The 21,249-nt window shown below is 35.2% G+C and overlaps 1 protein-coding gene and 1 non-coding gene across 2 annotated transcripts in view; one reads left to right on the top strand and one right to left on the bottom strand.

Moving 5' to 3' along the window:
• The window catches only part of BMPR2 (bone morphogenetic protein receptor type 2), a 192,061-nt gene that overhangs the window by 67,282 nt on the left and 103,530 nt on the right, over window positions 1–21,249 (bottom strand). The window contains exons 2-3 of the mRNA XM_045868190.3: window positions 17,462–17,632; window positions 15,425–15,595 (exon numbers count right to left, since the gene is read on the bottom strand). Of these exons, the coding sequence (XP_045724146.1) occupies window positions 15,425–15,595; window positions 17,462–17,632 (342 nt within the window). The remainder of the gene's footprint in view (window positions 1–15,424; window positions 15,596–17,461; window positions 17,633–21,249) is intronic.
• Window positions 7,932–8,053, top strand: LOC123840111 (U6atac minor spliceosomal RNA). Its single transcript, XR_006789921.1, has one exon. It is a non-coding gene; the product is annotated as a U6atac minor spliceosomal RNA (small nuclear RNA).

Below are 21,249 nucleotides of genomic sequence, written 5' to 3'. Positions count from 1 at the left end.
AGACATCAGTACCTGTTTTACTAGCCAAATTAAATCTGAAGGGGATTTTTGTTTTATAAAAAATGGCAAAAAGTGAAAATAGCATTCAGCATTTTCCATTACAGAGATAGCACACAACCTGAGCAGTGAGAATTGACACCTCCAAAAGTTCCTTCCCCAGGAAATACACTCAGCATCTCAACATCAAGCTCCCATAGCTGTGACTGTGTTTGTGAGCATCTGTTCTTTATCTCAATTTATTCTGTGCATCCATTAACAAGATGTGTCCTAAGATACTAGAAAAGCCTAAGAGATATTGTTTTTTGGGTCTTGGAATGCTCAAATTTTCCATATAAATTAATGGTTCTTTGCTTTACAACATTTCAGATTACAAAAGTTTCATAGGAACACTCTACTTTCAGAAAGTGTGAAAACCTGTATATACATTTGATTCTCATTATCTACAGTAGTTATGGTATATAAAGTCATTGTAAACACTGAATTAGCAAATACTAAACCAATGTTCCTACAGGAAATACAGGGTTAGGTTCCTGTCAGCCTCCAGTCAAACCATATTCACCAATCTCATTAATACATAACCTTCTCTTTTATGTGTTTCTGTTTAAAGATGTTTTATATGATATACTGTATATTGCTGATTCATTAACACTGAACTCACAGCTGATAGCACTATAACTCATGCCTGAAAGAAGCTTACCTAACACATGTATTTTCTCTGTAAGTCACTCACAGCCTCCTTGTGCTTAGAAACACTAGACATCACTTCAGCCCTATACTTGGAGGCCATTTTAAATTGAAAAATCAACAAAAATGCAAAAAAATGTGGCATTAAATAGACTGAAAAGGACACTTGTTTACAGTATGAATGCTGAAGTAAGAAGGTAAGAGTGTGTCCATGATCAACCTCAACTGGGAACAGGCATGTCAGGCAACTCAAATTTTTTGTTATTATGTACGTGTCTTTGAATGACCAAGAAAAACTCTGAGTACTGACTTTGGAGTTACAAATAATTTTTTAGCAAGTGAGACATGGAATCCAGGAATAATGAAGATTGACTATATTTTTATTCATTGCTAAAAACCTTGAAAAGTGTACACTTGCAAAAAATAAAAGAATAATTCACTGTTTCAGGAATAACTTCTTACAGCTTTTTTTTAGTGGGGGATGGGGTTAATGGAAGATGCAGAAAATATTATCTTTGTTCTGTTTCTCAACTAGAGGGACACAGGAACTTGAATACACTTCACAAGAAACTCAATAACAATTCTTTCTTCAAATAAAAAAAGATCACAGAATGTAGGCTCTCATATAATAAATAAAAATGAAGAGAAAAATGTCCTTAATGGTAAAAAGAAAACTAAATGAGGAATGATGTTTGTAACAGTTGGTTTTTAGAAAGACCTAAGGACAGTTCTCTCCTAATTATAACTATTATTTATTAAATGTTTAGTATATGCTAGGCACTTTACATGCACTATCTTGTTTAACCTATACAACAGTCATATAAAATAGATAGTATTACTTTGTATGTGAGGTACTTAATATACAAAGAGGCTAAGTAACCTGTTCAAGGATATGTTTAGCAAGTAGAACAGGAAGATTTTTAACCCATGCACTAATAAGACTGAGGGCCAACACTGTTTTTTGTTTTTAAAGATTTTATTTATTTATTTATTTATTTATTTATTTAAGAGAGACAGAAAGAGAACACAAATGGGGGGGGGGGCAGAGGGAGAAGCAGACTCCCCGCTGAGAGGGAAGCCCAATGCGAAGCTTGATCCCAGGACCCTGGGATCAGGACCTGAGCCAAAGGCAGACACTCAATGACAGAGCCACCCAGGTGCCCCGGAGAGCCAATGCTCTTAATCATTATGCCAAATACCTCCCAAAGAATCAAGTGAATATTTTCAGAAACATTACACTTCCCTCCCTTAGATGATCCTATTTTTTTAGCAGCTGATTAGGCTAATTTCATACTATGCCTAGAATATAATGTACTTTTTTTAAACAAACAATTTGAAAAGAGCTTATAACAGTATTTAAGTTGTCAGTGCATTTCCAATCAAAGTTGTGTCTGTTCAATTACTATTAAACATTACTTATGGGCGCGTGGGTGGCTCAGTTGGTTAAGCAACTGCCTTCGGCTCAGGTCATGATCCTGGAGTCCCAGGATTGAGTCCCACATCGGGCTCCCTGCTCGGCAGGGAGTCTGCTTCTCCCTCTGACCCTCCTCCCTCTCATGCTCTCTATCATTCTCTCTCTCTCTCAATAAATAAAAATCTTTAAAAATTAAAAAAAAATTACTTATAAAAAGACAAGAAATAACAAGTATTGGCAAGGATGTGGAAAATGGGACCTCTGTGCACTGTTGGTAGAAATGTAAACTGGTATAGCCAACTATGGAAAACAGTATGGAGGTTCCTCAAGAAATTAAAAATAGAACTACTATATTATTCAGCAACTCCACTTTGGATATTTATCTAAAGAAAACAAAACACTAATTCAAAAAGATATATGCACCCAATGTTCACTGCAGCATTATTTACAATAGTGAGGATTTGGAAACAACCTAAGGGTCCATCAATGGATGAGTGAGTGAGTGAGTGAGTGTGTGTGTGTGTGTGTGTGTGTGTGTGTGTTTAGGAATACTATTCAGCCATAAAAAAGGCGGGAAGAAATCTTGCCATTTACAACAACACGGACGAACTCAAGGGCATTATGCTAAGTGAAATAAGTCAGAAAGAGAGAGATAAGTACCATATAATTTCACTTACACATGGAATGTGAAACAACAACAACAACAACAACAAAACCCAAGTTCATAGATACAGAGAATAGATTGCTGCTAGCCAGAGGAGAAGGGTGGGTCAAAGGGGTGAGGGGGGTCAAAAGGTACAAACTTCCAGTTATAAAATAAGTCATGGGGATAAAATGTACAGCATGGTGACTACAGTTAACAATACTATATGGACAAACTGAGAGTTCTATACGGGAGGCGGTGGGGGGATGGGTTAGCTTGGTGATGGGTATTAAAGAGGGTATGTACTGAATGGAGCACTGGGTGTTATATGCAAACAATGAATCATGGAACACTACATCAAAAACTAATGATGTAATGTATGGTGATTAATATAACATAATAAAATTAAAAATTAAAAAATAAATCAATAAAAAAAAACAATACTATATTGAATATTCGAAAGCTGTTGAGAGTAAATCTTGAAAGTTCTCATCATAAGAACAAAAAATTTGGGGCGCCTGGGTGGCTCAGTTGGTTAAGCGACTGCCTTCAGCTCAGGTCATGATCCCAGGGTTCTGGGATTGAGCCCCGCATCGGGCTCCCTGCTCAGCCAGAAGCCTGCTTCTTCCTCTCCCACTCCCCCTGCTTGTGTTCCCTCTCACGCTGTCTCTCTCTCTCTCTCTCTCTGTCAATTAAATAAAATAAATAAAATCTTAAAAAAAGAAAAAAAAATTTTGTGAGTATGCACTATGACAGATTTTAACTAGACTTACTGTGGTGATCATTTTGCAATACATACAAATAGCGACTCATCATACTGAACACCTGAAAGCAATATAATGTTACATGTCAATTATACCTCAATTAAAAAAAAACAACATACTGTTATAAAGACGATTGCTATTCAAATCACAGCTAGTTTCATCTTGGTTTTGAATGTACTTGAAGTATCTTCACGTACCTATGACTCTACTTTTTTTAAAAAAAGATTTTGTTTATTTGAGAGAGAGAGACAGAGAGCATGAGAGAGAGAGAGGACGAGGCGGGGGGAGCAGAGGGAGAGGAAGAAGCAGACTCCCCACCGAGCAGGGAGCCCGACTTGGGGCTTGATCCCAGAACCCTGAAACCACTAAATCTATATTAGATGGATAATCAGTTTTTCTATATGAACATATGCAGAAAATTCTCAGTAATCAGAGAGAGACTACAGGAAATGAGAAACAGCTAAGGCAGGTACAAAGGAGCACACGTGGAACTGGACATAAAGATAAGAAAAATTATAGATATTATTAAGTAAAAACATGAAAATTATTTCTTGCTTCTACATCCAAAATTGTCCAGTATTTGAGAAGACATTTATTTTTAAATATCAGTCAATTCCACCATAAATGCTTGGGTCTTACATTTTACAGACCAAAAGCTTCCACTAAGTTTGTCAGTAAAGCCAGGTTAGTAAACAGGTTTTGCTTTGTTCATCAGGACAATCAAGTAATATAAATTTTAAAAATACCAACATGAAAAGGTATTACTTTTTTTGAGAGAATAGGGACAAAATATGTAGATATAGATTGGGATTGATATTCAATAGGGCAGAGGTAGCAAAATTTTAGAATGAAAACTGTCTGACCAACACCACAGAACATGTGCAAATAAAATCTTGTTACTATTGCATTAAAGAATATTTTCTAAAGGATACATACTTTACTTCTCTTGCACCACCCCTTCTCCGCTAATATTTTTAATAAGGGTAAAAAACAACATACTTTGTCTCTTGCTAAAATGCTTCATCAAGTACTAAGCAAAAACGTCCAGCCATCCTTATTTCTCCTTTTGTGTCTATTCAATCACTTTAATGCTGTCAAAGAAGCAGTAAAAACTGAAAAACCATTATAAATTCACAACAGCTAAAAACCTATCTGTGGCCCCCATATGTCAGTTTCTTTGAATGTAGGCTTTCTTTCCTATTTTCTAGCTTGGTGTGAGATAAAGACATTTGCTGCCAGACACTGAAGTTAGAATTTCTAATCTTAACAGCACAGCATAAATTAGAATGTGATTTCTTAAACTTAGCTTTATTCAGTCTTTGTTTCTCAACAATTTGATCCAACAATCAACTTAATGAATGATGTAAGTTAAAGAAAATAAAAGCATTCTACATTTTTATGCTGATTTTCACCTAAGAACCTCCAACACCAAATACAATGACTTAGGTCTATTTAATTTTTTAGAAAATGACAAATTTTTGTCTGCTTTTCTACTAACTTAATCACTTTGTTTACTTTATAGTTAGGAAGGTTAATTATACTAATTCCAGAAACTTTAACAAGAAACTATTCTAAAATAAGTATTCAAACCTTGCAATAATTATACATCTCTTTCAAACTCTGGGAATTTATAAACACATAAGCATGAATTAAGGGTATAAACATTTACTTAAAGACTGATTTTCTTTTTAAACAAATGGGTACTGCAAAGTCTCTTATGGTTCAAAGAGACTCAGAATAATATAGTTCACTTTCCTAAAGTGTCAGACTTCTGGTTTTAGGTGGTAGATGGACATGTGTTAATGAGTTAGTTTTCTTTCTTTTGTCTAATTACAAAAGAAGAAAACCTCAACTTGGTGACAGTGAATCTCTATTATCAATATTTGTTATTTTCTTTTAACACAGAGAAAGTAAGCTTCAAGTTTCAGACAATTTGGCAAGCAGCAATATCTAGTTAGCTAATATATATATGGCTTAGTTTTCATTTTATTTATTTTTAAATAAATAATTTTTAAAGTTACCCCCACTTATGACATTGGCTTTCCATTTACAGTAGTGATGAAAAGTTTCCCTTTAAAGAACATATAATTTTAATGAGATAATTTGAAAAAAATATTAAATAATTAAGTAATATGTCATGTGAATATAGAAAACATTTTATGGTACTCAGTGGTACAACAGATATGGTGAAAGAATCATGAAGAGTCCTTAAATTTTAGGAAATGTAATCAAGTATTTTCAAAATAATCTTTTCTTTCCTCCTTCCAAATGAATGAACATATATAAACTGGCCCCCTGTTTGAGTATAAGAGTAATGATTAATAACAACTGATTATAGAGAGTAATGGTTAAAACCAATAGAAAGTAATAGTTAATTACACATACTATGGAGCCCAAACACCTACATTTGAATCTTGACTCTACCACTTATTAGCTGTGTGACTTGGTAAAAAATTATGTATCTGTGCCTCAGTGTTCTCAATGTAAAATAAGAATATAACAGTAATCATTTCATGTGTTTCTGTAAGGGTTAACTGTAAAGGTTTAATGCATAGACAGCAATTAGAACAATGTCTGACACATCGTGAATATTTTTAAAAATGTTATTTAGCTAGTTTTGATTTCACTATGTGTTAAATGCCCAAATTCCCTTTATATTTTTATTGTAAGGAGACTGCTGAGTCTAATAAGTTTATAATCCTGATGAAACGAATTAAAATTTCATTACTATATTTATCCCATCTGGAATAACATTCTCTAAGAATCTTAAATTTACTATAAGTATTTTATGAGGCAAAACTCGTTAAATATCTAGCACTAATATCTGAAGGGAAATAGAGGTAAGGACACCATATGTTGATGGGGGAAGAAAGGACAGTTCCTATAAAAGTTAACATATCATACTGGGTACAACAGAAGGAGAATCTAAGAAAAAAATAAAGGGACTCAGAAAATCATTGGTCATCTGTAGTCCGAACAGAACTTTAATTTTTATGGCATTTAACAATGCTCACATACCTTTTTCTAAAATTAGTAAGAAACTGCTGATACTTATTTTAAAACAGACATTTCATTTATGTTTCAACAAAACATAAATCAGTGGACTTTTCATTAAACTAAATTTTTTAGCAAAACAGCCAGAAGTCTGCAGAGATTTCATTAATTTGTGTCATATCTCATTGCCTCCAAAAAACTATGTAAGGCAGTTTTATAAGACTACACAAAATCTGTAATCTGTAAAAAAAAAATTTAAGAACTAGAGGTAAATGGAATAACCTTTCTTCACTCCCCTAACTCCACATCAAAGTAATTTTTAAATGATTATAATGTAAGACTCTGTGGCTCAGCAAAATGAAAGATAATCACTTATGGTCATGGATTGGTCTATCATATTTTCCCTGACAACTCCTCCACATTATTCTTAAAAGATTCACTGCTATCATATGCTTTAGTTTCTATCACTAACTACCTCATGGTCTTCAGCTTCAACTGAGGTTGATTACAAACAAAACAAAACAAAAACAACAACAAAAAACAAGCTTTTCCTGAGGAAAGAGAGCTATATTTTGTTATTCTCAGTCATCCATATATTTCTTCATTGTCACTGGTCTAACCCTACTCAATGTATGAGGTATAGTGGTAAGAAGGCAGGTAAAAGTGGTTCTGGATATTGTGTAAATGCATACTTGATGAGAAAGATATAATTCCAGTAACAGCAATGAATAGTTTGATGTCAGGAAGTAAACTGTTCAGCTGAAAACAATCGAGAGAGAAATGAATAGGCTAAAGAGAACATTAAGTACCTTCTGCTGTTTCCCTAGAACATAACCTTTAAAAAAGCCATAACCTACCTGTGCATCATTTTCTTTACCAGTATTAAAATATGCTAAATTGTACTTTTTGAGTAAGGGTCTCTGAAAATTAGGTCATGTAACAGCATCTACTTAGGGAAATTTTTCTAAATTCCTGCATTATTTCAAAAATTAAAATTTGATGCTTCTTTTTTAGGAGTGGAAAGGAGAATGGGAACAATTACGGCTTTTTTATACTTTACCATAATAAATCTAAAATAAGGGAGTTAATAATTGTTCTGTTTTTGCCTGTACTTACTGTCCCATGAACTATTTGTCCCTTTAATTGAAAGTAACAACCAGCTTTCAATAAATACCTGTCTATTACTGAGTGAATCCAATGATCTCAACTTTTGCCAGATTACAAATGACAACAAATCCTATTCCCTTCAAGTATTTGAAAACATTTCAGAATTTATACATTAGCATATATCCTTTTATTAAATTATTCATTCAACAAACATTTATTTCACTCCTACCACTACATACCTGACACTGTACTAGTAGTCAATGCAGAGACAAAAGAGCATTAAAAAAGGTCCTTATCACCAAAGACTTTAGAATCTTGTAGAAGAGTGTTGTATGAAAGGAGAGGTTAGCACTACCCTTAACAAGGATATAAGAGGCCCTCAGGCCTAGCAACACACATATGGTTAAGGCATTGCCACCTACTTTGGGCATCTAACATTTTATGATTTCACTCATACGTGGAAACTAAAAAACAAAACAAATGAATAAACAAATAAACAAAAGAATCAGACCTACAAATACAGAGAACAAATTGATGGTTGTCAGAGGAAAGGGGGTAGGGAGATGGGCAAAATGGGTTAAGGAGAGTGAGAGATACAGGTTTCCAGTTATGGAAAGATTAAGTCATGGGAATAAAAGGTACGGCAGAGGGAATATAGTCAATGACACTGTAATAACGTATGGTGACAGATGGTAGCTACACTTGTGGTGAACACAGCATAATATAAAGAGATATTGAATCACTATATGGTGCAACTAAAAGATAACACTGTGTATTAACTATACTCTAATAATTTTTTTTTTTTTTAAGAATCCAGGGGTGCCTGGGTGGCTCAGTCATTAAGGGTCTGCCTTCGGCTCAGGTCATGATCCCAGGATGGGATCGAGCCCCGCGTCCGCCTCCCCGCTCCGCAGGAAGCCTGCTTCTCCCACTCCCACTCCCCCTGCTTGTGTTCCCTCTCTCGCAGTGTATCTCTCTGTCAGATAAATAAATAAAATCTTAAAAAAAAAAAAATCCAGTAGGATTGAGCCTGGGTGGTTCAGTTGGTTACCTGTCTGCCTTCAGCTCTGGTGATAATCCCAGGGTCCTGGAATAGAGCCCCATGTTGGGCTCCCCGCTCAGTGGGGAGTCTGTTTATCCCTCTAACCCTCCCTGGTCTCCTGCTCTCTCACAAGCTCTCTCTGAAATAAATGAAAAATAAAATCTTAAAAGAGAATCTAGAAGAGACAGAGACAATTACAAAATACGTGAAAATTTAGGTATGATGCCTACAACTTATTTGCAAAAGTTCAGAAAAAAATAGTTATCGGCATATGTATATATATGGAGAGGGAGAGTAATAAGGCAAATACAGCAAAATGTTAAAAATTGGTGAATCTGTGGATAAAAGGTATATGGAAGTTTTTGTAAGTTTGAAATAATTTCAAATATAAAAGTTTAAAACATTTTTTTTGTTGGGGGCCAAAACCTGACATTGACTGTCGATACAATAATAGGTAAAAAGTTAAAAAAAAGATAAGCTGCAAGTTAAATCTGTTAGAGAAAGACAACCACTTCAATGACCATTCAACCTGAGTAGCATAGTTACTCAGCAGGACAAAAGGGTTTATTTTTTACTAAACTACCCAAATATTATGGACACATCTTCAAAGAGTTTACAGATGTGCCACACTTTGAAATTATAAAACATTATGCAAATGCAAAGCTTTAATAGCCATTACGAAAACATCATGTGAGGTTTGGAGATACTGTTTCAGTGAACACTGTTCTCAGAAGAATGAGTAATGAACATTTTATTTTTAACACCTTGATTAAGGTATAATTTAGCTCTATAAATGAGCATTGAACTTTTAATGAAAGATATTAATGGTCTTTCCTTAGGAAGAGCCAAGGTTCAAAGATTTTTTAAAAAATGTTACAAATGCATGTTAAATTACTATTTAAAATGTAGCTCCTGTCATCCTATGGTATCAAGACAAATTGACAAGGGATGAAATGACTAGATTTCAGACTATTCTAAATCATTTTTCTCAAAGCTAATTAGCTTCATTACTGGAAAAGAATATTACAAATAGACAATGAACATAGGAAATTCAAAACATAAAAAACAAAAAACATGTGAACCTCACTAATAAAAATAATCCAAGGGGCACCTGGGTGGCTCAGTTAAGCGTCCAACTCTTGATTTTGGCTCAGGTCATGATCTCAGGGTCGTGAGATCGAGCCCTGCATTGTGCTCTGTGCTGAGTGTGGAGCCTACTTAAGATTCTCGCTCTCTCCCTCTGCCTGCTGCCTGCTTGAATTCACCCTCTCTCTCTTGCTCAAAAAAATCCCCCCAAAACAAAAAACAAAACCCAATCCAAATCTTTTTTCAAAATGATCTCAGCAAAGTTTTATTTTAATAATACTAGTGTTGATAAAGACATGATGGAATATGCACTCCAGTATATCACTAACGGGAGAATGAACTGTATCCACCAATGGAAAAGCAATTTGACAATATATGAGGAATTTTAATACTGTTACTACTGGATATAGAAATTATAATTCTGGGAATTATAATTTAATATAATGCTATATACACAAAGATGCCCACTGGAATAAAAAACTAGAAACAGCCTAAATGTCTAAAACCAAGGGAATGGATAAGGAAAATATCTAATTGATAAAATATTATACAACCATTAAAATTGATGACTATGAAACATATACAATAACCTGGAAAATACTTATTCTGCTGAACAAAAAAGTAGGATCTAAAATGAATTTTTATTCCCTCTCCCCTTTATTTTAAGTAAACTCTATCCCCAACATGAGGCTCTAACTCAGGACCTGCAAGATCAAGAGTCGCAGGATCTACCAACTGAGCCAGCCAGGTGGTCCTTAAATGCATTCTTATCACTAATACAACTATACAAAAATTAAAGAGAAAAGACTAGGAAGAAAACATTCAAAATATTAGTAATGGTTGTATTTGGATATAGAAATTATTGAAGATTATTTATCTCCTTTTCACTTATCTCATTTTTCTATTTTTCTAATTTAACAAGCAGGTATTCCTTTAATATTTTCATACACATGTAATACACAAATATATTCTCAGGTTAAAGATTCAAATAATTCAAGAATATAAGAATAATATGTAACCTTCCCTCTCAACAGTCACCCCACACTATCCTACTTCTCCATCTCTGATAAGTGTGCACCATATTTCTAGTAAATTTTAAACATATATAAATGTCTTTGACAAATATTTATGTTAAATATGCAATAAATGGTATTTTTATAATGGAAAATTTTAATGGAGAAAAAAAATCACCATCACCAGATTTTCTACTGCTGTATTATTATCCAACCAAGAACAAAAAGTTCTGCTTAATTTTACATATATATATATATATTTTTTTTTTTTTAAGATTTTATTTATTTTAGAGAGAGAGCAAGAGCAGGAGGAGGGGCAGAGGGAGAGGGAGAATCTCAAGCAGACTCCACACTGAGCACAGAGCCCAACATGGAGCTCCATCTCATGACCCTGAGGATCATGACCTGAGCCGAAATCAAGAGTCAGACGCTTAACCAACTGAGCCAACCAGGTACCCCCTTAATGTTAAATTTTTTTTTTAATTTGAGAGAGAGAGAATGAGAGACAGAGAGCATGAGAGGGAGGAGGGTCGGAGGGAGAAGCAGACTCCCTGCCGAGCAGGGAGCCCGATTCGGGACTCGATCCCGGGACTCCAGGATCATGACCCGAGCCGAAGGCAGTCGCTTAACCAACTGAGCCACCCAGGCGCCCCCCTTAATGTTAAATTTTAATTAATTTCTTTAAACTGTAACACTTAAAACTATTTTTATTTTGATCAAGCATCTTATCATTTATCGACTAAATGTCTGACATTCAATATGACTATTTTTCTGGAGATTAATGCAAAAACCAATATTCATCTTGTTTGCTAACTTCAAATTTACTTGCTTTGTTTAGAACAAAATATATAAATTGAGCCAATGCTCCCATATTACAGCACTTTACTTAAAACACTTTCCCTTTTTATTGGGCTAACATTACTTGATTCCTAATTGGCAATACTTCAGCTTTTGGTTCAAAAGATCATAGCAGACCAAAATCTAGGTAACATTCTGAAATGTAGCAATAAAAATATTGAGGAGAACTTATGCACAAATTCACTTCACTTTCATCTAGCTAGATGCACAAGTGAAAATTAGAAATCTTATTTTGTTTGTTTGCTTCTTTGTGGAAAATAAATGTAGCCAATTCAGTATAATTTCTTCATAAAAGCTAATGGCCTTGAGTAGATAAGAAAAAACTTCCCATTGCTTTCAGTTTAGTGTTTCATCAAGAAATCAAAGGAAATAATCCCAAACTGAAGATCTCAGAGTATGAACTAATAAAAGCTGTTGACAGAGAATTCTTGAAATGTGCTATATTTCAAAAAATATATACTTTTAAATTTTTAAATTTTTATTTGAACTAATTTAAAACTTTCAGAATAGTTGTAAGAATGAGAATAGTACAGGGCGCCTGGGTGGCTCAGTCGTTAAGCGTCTGCCTTCGGCTCAGGTCATGATCCCAGGGTCCTGGGATCAAGTCCCACATCGGGCTCCCTCCTCGGGGGGAAGCCTGCTTCTCCCTCTCCCACTGCTTGTGTTCCTGCTCTCACTATCTCTATTTCTGTCAAATAAATAAATAAAATCTTTTAAAAAAATTAAAATTTAAATTAAGTTAAATTAAAAAGCTCTAACTCTTTAAAAAAAAAAAAAGATGAGAATAGTACAAAGAATACCCATACATCTTTACCCAAATTCACTTATTGTTACCATTTTACCCCATTTGCTTGCTTTATCATTCTCTTTTTATTAAGATTTTATTTATTTATTTGAGAAAGAAAGGGAGTGAGAGACAAAGAGAGAGAGAGCACGAGCAGGGGGAGAGAGAGGGAGAAGCCGACTCCCCCCACTGAGCAGGGAGCCCGACATGGGGCTCAATCCCAGGATCCTGAGATCATGACCCAAACTGAAGGCAGACACTTAACTGACTGAGACATGTGCATGCACACAAACACACATACTTATTTTGAACCAGTTCATGGAGGTTGATATACACATGTATGCATTTTTGCCCCTATTTCTAAACATTTCTTAGACTACTTCCTAAGAATATGGATATTCTTTTACATAACCACAGTACTGCTATCAGATTCAGTATATTTAATATTGAAATAATTCTTTAATCATCTCTTTTGTCAACTGGTCTAATAATGTCCTTTATCATATTTTTCGCATCCAGCATTAGGAAAGTTAGGTACGGCTTAGTTGTCAAGTTTCTTTAGCTTCCTTTATCTAAATCTTTCCCACAGTCTCTTTGCCTTATAGAACATTGACATTTTTGACAAATCCCCTTCTTATAACAGAGCATTCCTAGTCCATGGTTTGTGTGATGTTCCCTCATGATTAGTTTCTGGTATGCATTCTTGGCTGACATACAGTACTCTATTAGTGATACCGTGTTCTTCTCAGGGTATCATGGATGTCCATCTGCCCTTCATTAATGATGTTAATTTTAATCATTTGGTCAAGGTGTTATCCAATATCCTCAACTTATAATTACTAATTTTTCCCTTGCAACATGTGGGAGATACTTCAACGCAAATATCCTGGCTCCATATTGAAAATGCCTTTAGATTTAGGACGTTTTGATTATTCTTGTCTGATCCAATCCTTACCATGATGGCTACAGGATAATTTTCCAACTCCAGCACTCCTACATTTACCAGTTGGCACCTGGCATTCTACTGTAAGCAAGTGCCCTCTCTTCTCCCTTCTCTGCAATCAGCATAGACTCATGAATTCATTTTCCCTCCAATGGCTTACAGTTTGTTACTGTACTTTTTAGCACTCAAACTGTCCCAAATTTAGACAGTAGGAGTTCCTTGAAGCTGGCTCCTATGCCCTTCTGACAAGTTTCCCCCATTTGGGGGCACTTCTTTTCCTTACTTTCTAGTGTTACAAGATACTTCCGGCTCATCTTGCAGCTATCCTGCTCCAGTCTTAGAGTAAGTCATTTTTCCAAGGAGCCCAACTTCCATTCATTGGGGAGTGGTATTAGAGTCTAAATCTGGGTATTACATTTGCTTGCTGCTACTGGGGTGCTACTTATTGCTTCTTATCCTTTTCAACAGATAGAGCTAAGAAATATATATAGGTATGTGTATGTACACTCCATACATATATACAAAAACATACAAATATATACACATATGTACATGGCCACATATCCATGCATGTAACACATACATATGTATATTTTTAAAGTTATAAATCCATACTCATATCTTGAATTATAATCAATTCACATAGGATTCTCTCGTCTTCCCCCATCTATAATTGTATGTGCCTATTTCCTCAGTAAGAGCACTGGCTCCCAAGAGCATTAACACCATTTACTTATTTCTTAATCCTATTATACATCTACAATTGTTTCACAATTGGTTTGTCCATGGTTACTAAAAAACAAACTTAAAAGAGTTCAGTATTTGTATGCAATTCTCCCCCCATCTCTTACATCCCATCTTGCCCAAAATAGTATATATAGTAAAACACTGTGTTTATAAAATCCTTACATTAGTTCTTTCATTCCTTTATGTATACTTCCCACTCCTTTCTCTCCATCCCTTCTAAGTAATCAATTTAATTATTTTCTGGTTTATCCTTTGTTTCTTTTTGTAAAGATAAGCTTTCTGTCTTACACAAAAGATAGCAGAGTATATATATGTTTTTTATTCTCCTGACATTATCTCTAGAAATCACTCCATACCAATTCATAGAGATCTTACTCTTTTTTCTTATAGATGTATAGTTAGTACTCCATTACATGTATACACCATAGTATATTTTAACTAATCTCCTATTCCTGAACATTTAGATAGTTTCCAATTTTTTTTTAAAGGTTTATTTATTCATTTGAGACACAGAGATAGAGAGAGAGAGAGAGAGAGAATATGAGCAGGGGGAGAAGCAGAGGGAGGGGGAGAAGCAGGCCTCCCACCGAGCAGGGAGCGCAATGTGGGGCTCAATCCCAGGACCCTGGGATCATGACCTGAGCCCAAGGCAGACACTTAGCCATCTGAGCCACCCAGGCGCCCCAATAGTTTCCAATGTTTTGCAGTTACAAATAATACTGCAGTGGATAACTCTATGCATATGTTTTTTTTAGATTTTATTGAATGATTGATTGATTGATTGATTTACTGATTTGAAAGAGAGTGAACAGGGGGAGGGGCAAGGGAGAGGGAGAGAGAGAATCTCAAGCAGACTCCACACTTAGTGTGGAGCCTGATGCAGGACTTGATCTCATGACCCTGAGGATCATGACCAGAGACGAAATCAAGTTGGATGCTTAATTGACTGAGCCAGCCAGGTGCCTCCATATGTATTTTTTTAAAGTAAGCTCTATGCCCAAAGTGTGGCTTGAACTCATGACCCTGTGATCAAGAGTTGCATGCTCTTATCAACAATGAACCAGCCAGGCACCCCTATGCGTATGTATATTTGTACTGTTGGAAGTATAGCTTCACAGGGGTTGGAAAGTACCATAATTTGATTCAAACTTATTTGGTACTCTAGTGATACCCTGGAAATCCTGGTGCACCTCTTTTGGATTTCAGGTGTTAGCTAGATGTAGTCTCATGATGTTTGAACTCTCCCTTTCACTCTGCCAAACGTCATGTTATTATATTTTTTAAATTTTGCAAATCTTTGGAGGAAAGAATTAACAAGAAAAAGCAAATTACTTAAACTACTTACTGAGTGGTGTTGTGTCTGGAGGTGGAAAATTCTCAGTAAAGTTGACATTACACAAGTCTGTGCTACAGCAGCAGAAACGGTATGTTCCATTCTGAATTGAGGGAGGGGTAGTAGTTACTACACATTCTTCATAGTGACACTCCTGGGGATCTCCAATGTGAGACCAACATCCTACATATTAATGTAAACAAGTTAGGGTTAATACAATAAATTAAATTAAAAGGGAAACAACAAACTAAGAAATAACTACAATCAATGTGACAGAGTAAGTACATAATACATATGAGTTATAAACCACTCCTGCAAATGAATAGAAGACACACATTTTTTAAATAACAAAAAAATGGCAGAGTATTAACAAGCATTTAATAGGGAGAAAAGCCACCAATAAATGTTTAACCTCTTCATTAATCTAAGAATTATTATTAAAGCAACAGTAAGATTTCATTTTTGTCTGTATCTATTAAATTGTTCTAGGTTTAAAAAGATAATATACAATCATAACAAGATTTCAGTAACACTCCCATATACTGCTGGGGGAATGTAAATGTATATAGCATTTCTAGAAAGCCATATGGCAATTTTCAAAAGAGCCTTTAAAATATTCATGCTTTATAATCTAATAGTTCTTTCAGCAATCTATTCCAAAGAAATAATCAGATACAATAAAAGATTTATGCTGAGTGAAGTAAGTCAATCAGAGAAAGACATGTATCATATGATCTCACTGATATGAGGAATTCTTAATCTCAGGAAACAAACTGAGGGTTGCTGGAATGGTTGGGGGTGGGAGGGATGGGTGGCTGGGTGATAGACACTGGGGAGGGTATGTGCTATGGTGAGCGCTGTGAACTGTGTAAGGCTGTTGAATCACAGACCTGTACCTCTGAAACAAATAATACATTATATGTTAAAAAAAAAAAAAGAAGATAGTAGGAAGGGAAAAATGAAGGTGGGGGAAATTGGAGGGGGAGATGAACCATGAGAGACTATGGACTCTGAGAAACAAACTGAGGGTTCTAGAGGGGAGGGGGGTGGGAGGATGGGTTAGCCTGGTGATGGGTATTAAAGAGGGCACATACTGAATGGAGCACTGGGTGTTAACACGCAGACAATGAATCATGGAACACTACATCAAAAACTAATGATGTAATGTATGGTGATTTACATAATAAAAAAACAAAACAAAAAACCCTAATGAACAAACAAAACAAAACAAACTCATAGATAGACCAGATCAGGGGAAGGAAGTTGGGGGGTATATGCAAAAGAGGTGAAAGAGTGTAGGGTGATGGGATAGTAACTAAGAGTTTTGGGGATAATCACTTTATAGTGCACACAGATGTTGAATTATAACATTATACACCTAAAAGTTACACAATAAAAAAGTATATTCAGAAAAGTAAAAAAAAGATATATGTTCAAAGATGTCCACTGAAGCATTATGTATTATAGTGAAACCAGAACACAATATAATGTCCTACAACAGAGTGATGTGTAAATTGCGTGTATACAATGCAATATTGTACAGAGGTGAAAAACGTTTTCAAAGTTTTGAAAGTTTTCAAAGTTAAAAGACATGGGAAAATGTTCATAATATAATTTAAGATAGGAAATATTGGGTATGAAATTGTTTATACATACAGTATCATCCTAATTTTGAAAAATAAGTACACACACATATATACATAGAGGTCCATAAAAAATATACTTGCAGGGAATAAACTAATATATAAAAGAGTTTGTAAGAGTATGCAGTTGTAGACAACTGTTTTTTTCATAGTTCTCTATATTTTCTAAACTTTGTAAGAATGAGGATATATTATTAACATTGTAGTAAGAAAAATGTTATTAAAATAAGCTAAAAACCTATTACCCTTCATAAATTTGGGGCTTATGGGTGAATATATACAGGATATATATTTCAAAACTTACTGTTTTCCTGGAGAAGGTTTTAATCTACCTTCAGGTCTTATTTAGATAAACTTCAATTATATGATACACAAAGTTATTTCGGGTAAGAAAAGTGTTACTTGCCTTGTTTTACGAGATTTATATCCCCTTTTGATTTCTCCCAAAGGCCATAGCAAGTGCTACCTTTTGAGCATAATATTGTTCCATTTTCATGAGAGATTCGACTCTCGCCTATCCCAAGGTCTTGTTGATACGGATCTTTAAATGCACATAGACGTTCTTGGTTCTGAGAAGCTGAAACAAGTAAGAGAATGACAAATTTAATTTTAAGAAAATCTTAGTAAAACATTATTATATAAAATCTTAGTCTTTTTGAAAGGCACTCTAAATTTTTCTACTAAATCCCTAACAAGACCTGAATACATTTGTAATTTATATTTATTCAATAATTTCTTTCTGTTCATTAATTTGTCACCTCCAAATAAGAAGCAAACTTGAAAACTGACTTCCCAAAAGCAATCCCTTCTTACACAAATTATTCTCACTACTCTCCTATTAAATAATTTAGGTATCTGAATAAAGAAACATCATTTTAAAAGTCCATGCTTTAAATTATCAAAACTTCAAAACAAATTAACAAACCTAGAGGGTTGAATAATTTTGGGAAATACTGCAGTATTCACTTTTATCCTATTTTATAGTCAGTTGTAGAAAGCTAAACATACATCATTGGGCATGGTAAACTAAGGATGAGGAGAATGACTACCAGTGGGTACATGGTTTCTTTTTGGGCAGATGGAAATGTTCTAAAATTAGACTGTGGTAGTGGCTGCACAGCTCTGTAAATTTATAAAAAAATAATCAGTCACTGAAAACGAGTGAATTTCATGGTATATAAAGTATACCTTAGTAAATTTGTTTTAAAAACTAAGAATATTAGTGGACAAAAAGAAAATGACTTTTTGTTATTAAAAATATCAATATAAGGGCGCCTGGGTGGCTCAGTTGCTTAAGCGACTGCCTTCGGCTCAGGTCATGATCCTGGAGTCCCAGGATCGAGTCCCGCATCGGGCTTCCTGCTCTGCGGGGAGTCTGCTTCTCCCTCTGACCCTCCTCCCTCTCATGCTCTCTGTCTCTCATTCTCTCTCTCAAATAAATAAATAAAATCTTAAAAAAAAAAAATCAATATAAAAGCCAGAAACAGAATGCTCAATCACACTGTATGCTGAAGGGACAACCTAATGTACTTTCAATTCTAGTTAATCTTTTTCCATATACATAATCTGTTTTAGCTAATTTCAATAGAATACTTGCCACATAATTTATCAGCTAACAAATATTTATCAACATTGCTGAGACTATCAAAGAAGTAAAAGGTATCAAAAGCAACAACTGATCTTTATTTGGTTTCTTAAAGTTGACTTTCCTAAGGTTTGACTAGCTAGAGTAACAATCTAATACATTAAATATGCATTTATATATGGCCAATATATTTATTCCTCTTGGGCTTTTGATTTATTTATTCATTTTGGGTGTGTATCCTACCTAGTATGGCTTAATTCACTAGCACCTTAGTACTGGAAATGACCTATGAAAATAATGTTTCTGAACCTATAGAACTAAGGACCAAACTCTGAGGAAGAAATGAAAGAGCCAAGAACTATATGCCCAAGTCCATTTATTTATTTTTATTTTTTTTAAAGATTTTATTTATTTATTTGACAGAGACACAGCGAAAGAAGGAACACAAGCAGGGTGAGTGGGAGAGGGAGAAGCAGGCTTCCTATGAGCAGGGAGCCCGATGTGGGGCTCGATCCCAGGACTCTGGGATCATGACCTGAGCCGAAGGCAGACGCTTAACGACTGAGCCACCCAGGCGCCCCTGCCCAAGTCCATTTAGACACATAGACCTGCTGTATTTATTACAAGAGAAAGCACCTTCAAAGTACTGGGCTAGGCAAGTAGGGTATTCACAAGTAGGTAATATAGAGTTCTATCCTTCAAGCATCTTACATGGTCTGTTTGGAGACAGACAGTAATTATTAAATTCAGTACTCACAGAGAGTAATTACTAAAAAATAAATGTAACTTGATTTCCATATTTAAAACCATTTCAGGCAGTCTTGTATAAGATACTACTAATATCAACTAAATACGGGCACCTGGGTGGCTCAGTCGTTAAGTATCTGCCTTCGGCTCAGGTCATGATTCCGGGGACCTGGGATCGAGCCCCGCATCAGGCTCCCTGCTCAGCGGGAAGCCCTCTTCTCCTTCTCCCACTCCCCCTGCTTGTGTTCCTGCTCTCCCTCTCTCTCTCTGTCAAATAAATAAAATCTTAAAAAAAACACAAAAAACTAAATAGCCAAACAACATAGTACAGCCTATTTATAAAAACTAATTCTAGGACATCAGCCTAATTTTGATTCAACTATATTTCTGCAACATGTAGCCACCTATTCAAATTCATTTAATAACAAGTTTAATTATATTTACTAGATTACCTTACACATTTAATATCCCAATTTCCTTAGATCATCCTAATTTGCAAACTTTACCAAGTGATCATAAAGATTAAAATCAAATATATTTCTACATACAAAGCAAATACAACAAAAAGATTCATACTTAAATGATTCAAACTACAAATAAAAAATCTGTAATAGATATAAAAAAGCATATCTATAAGGCATAATTTCTTTTTCCTGTCCCATCCCAGTTTCTTAAATTTATTATTTTTTTTAGTAATCTCTACACCCAATGTGGGACTCAAACTCAAAACCCCAAGATCAAAAAGTCGCATGTTCTTCCAACTGAGTCAGCCAGGGCCATCACCATCTTTTTTTTTTTTTTTTTGACTTGGGTTAAGTGCTCCTTACCTACTACCACATATTGAAGTTACACAATCCACTCTATTTCCATTTTTGTCTTGACTGTTAAAAAGGTCAGAATTTATGAACTCAGTAACTAGTTTTTCATAACCAAGATATCATTTTTCCCCTCCTCTCCTATTATTATTATTATTTTTTTAAGATTTTATTTATTTATTTGAGACAGAGAGAATGAGAGAGAGCATGAGAGGGAGGAGGGTCAGAGGGAGAAGCAGACTCCCTGCCGAGCAGGGAGCCCAATGCGGGACTCAATCCAGGGACTCCAGGATCATGACCTGAGCTGAAGGCAGTCGCTTAACCAACTGAGCCACCCAGGCGCCCTCTCCTATTATTTTTACTAGAATTTTGTATTGAATATTGAGTTAATGAATAGAGATTTAACTGTAACTGCAAGTAAAGAAATCATAAATAAAACTGCCTTATTTTTTTTTCTTAAAGATTTTATTTATTTATCAGAGAGAGACACAGTGAGAGAGGGAACACAAGCAGGGGGAGTGGGAGAGGGAGAAGCAGGCTTCCCACCGAGCAGAGAGCCCGATGTGGGGCTCAATCCCAGGACCCTGGGACCATGACCTGAGCTGAAGGCAGACACTTAACGACTAAGCCACCCAGGTGCCCCCAAACTGCCTTATTTACTTTAAAAAGAAAAAGAAAAGGTATAGGGCGACTGAGCCACCCAGGCGCCCCAAAACGGCTTTATTTACTTTAGAAAAAGAAAAGTTATAGGGCGCCTGGGTGGCTCAGCCGTTAAGCATCTGCCTTCGGCTCAAGTCATGATCCCAGGGTCCTAGGATCGAGCCCCACATTGGGCTCTCTGCTTGGTGGGAAGCCTGCTTCTCCCTCTCCCACTCCCCCTGTTTGTGTTCCCTCCGTCGCTGTGTCTCTCTCTGTCAAATAAATAAATAAAATCTTAAAAAAAAAAAAAGGTATACCTCGTGAAAAAAAAAGATGTTAAAACAAAACTTTTTGCTCTTCTTAGATATCCTTTACAATTGAAAAGTAGTTAAAGGCCTGAACATGTGT

Source organism: Mirounga angustirostris, unplaced genomic scaffold (genome assembly GCF_029215605.1).
Source record: "Mirounga angustirostris isolate CCGP_5_RB_7025 unplaced genomic scaffold, mMirAng1.0.hap1 SCAF_3, whole genome shotgun sequence".
In the NCBI taxonomy this organism is placed as follows: domain Eukaryota; kingdom Metazoa; phylum Chordata; class Mammalia; order Carnivora; family Phocidae; genus Mirounga; species Mirounga angustirostris.
The sequence above is the reverse complement of the archived record's forward strand: the minus strand, read 5'-3'. Positions and strand labels throughout refer to the sequence as shown.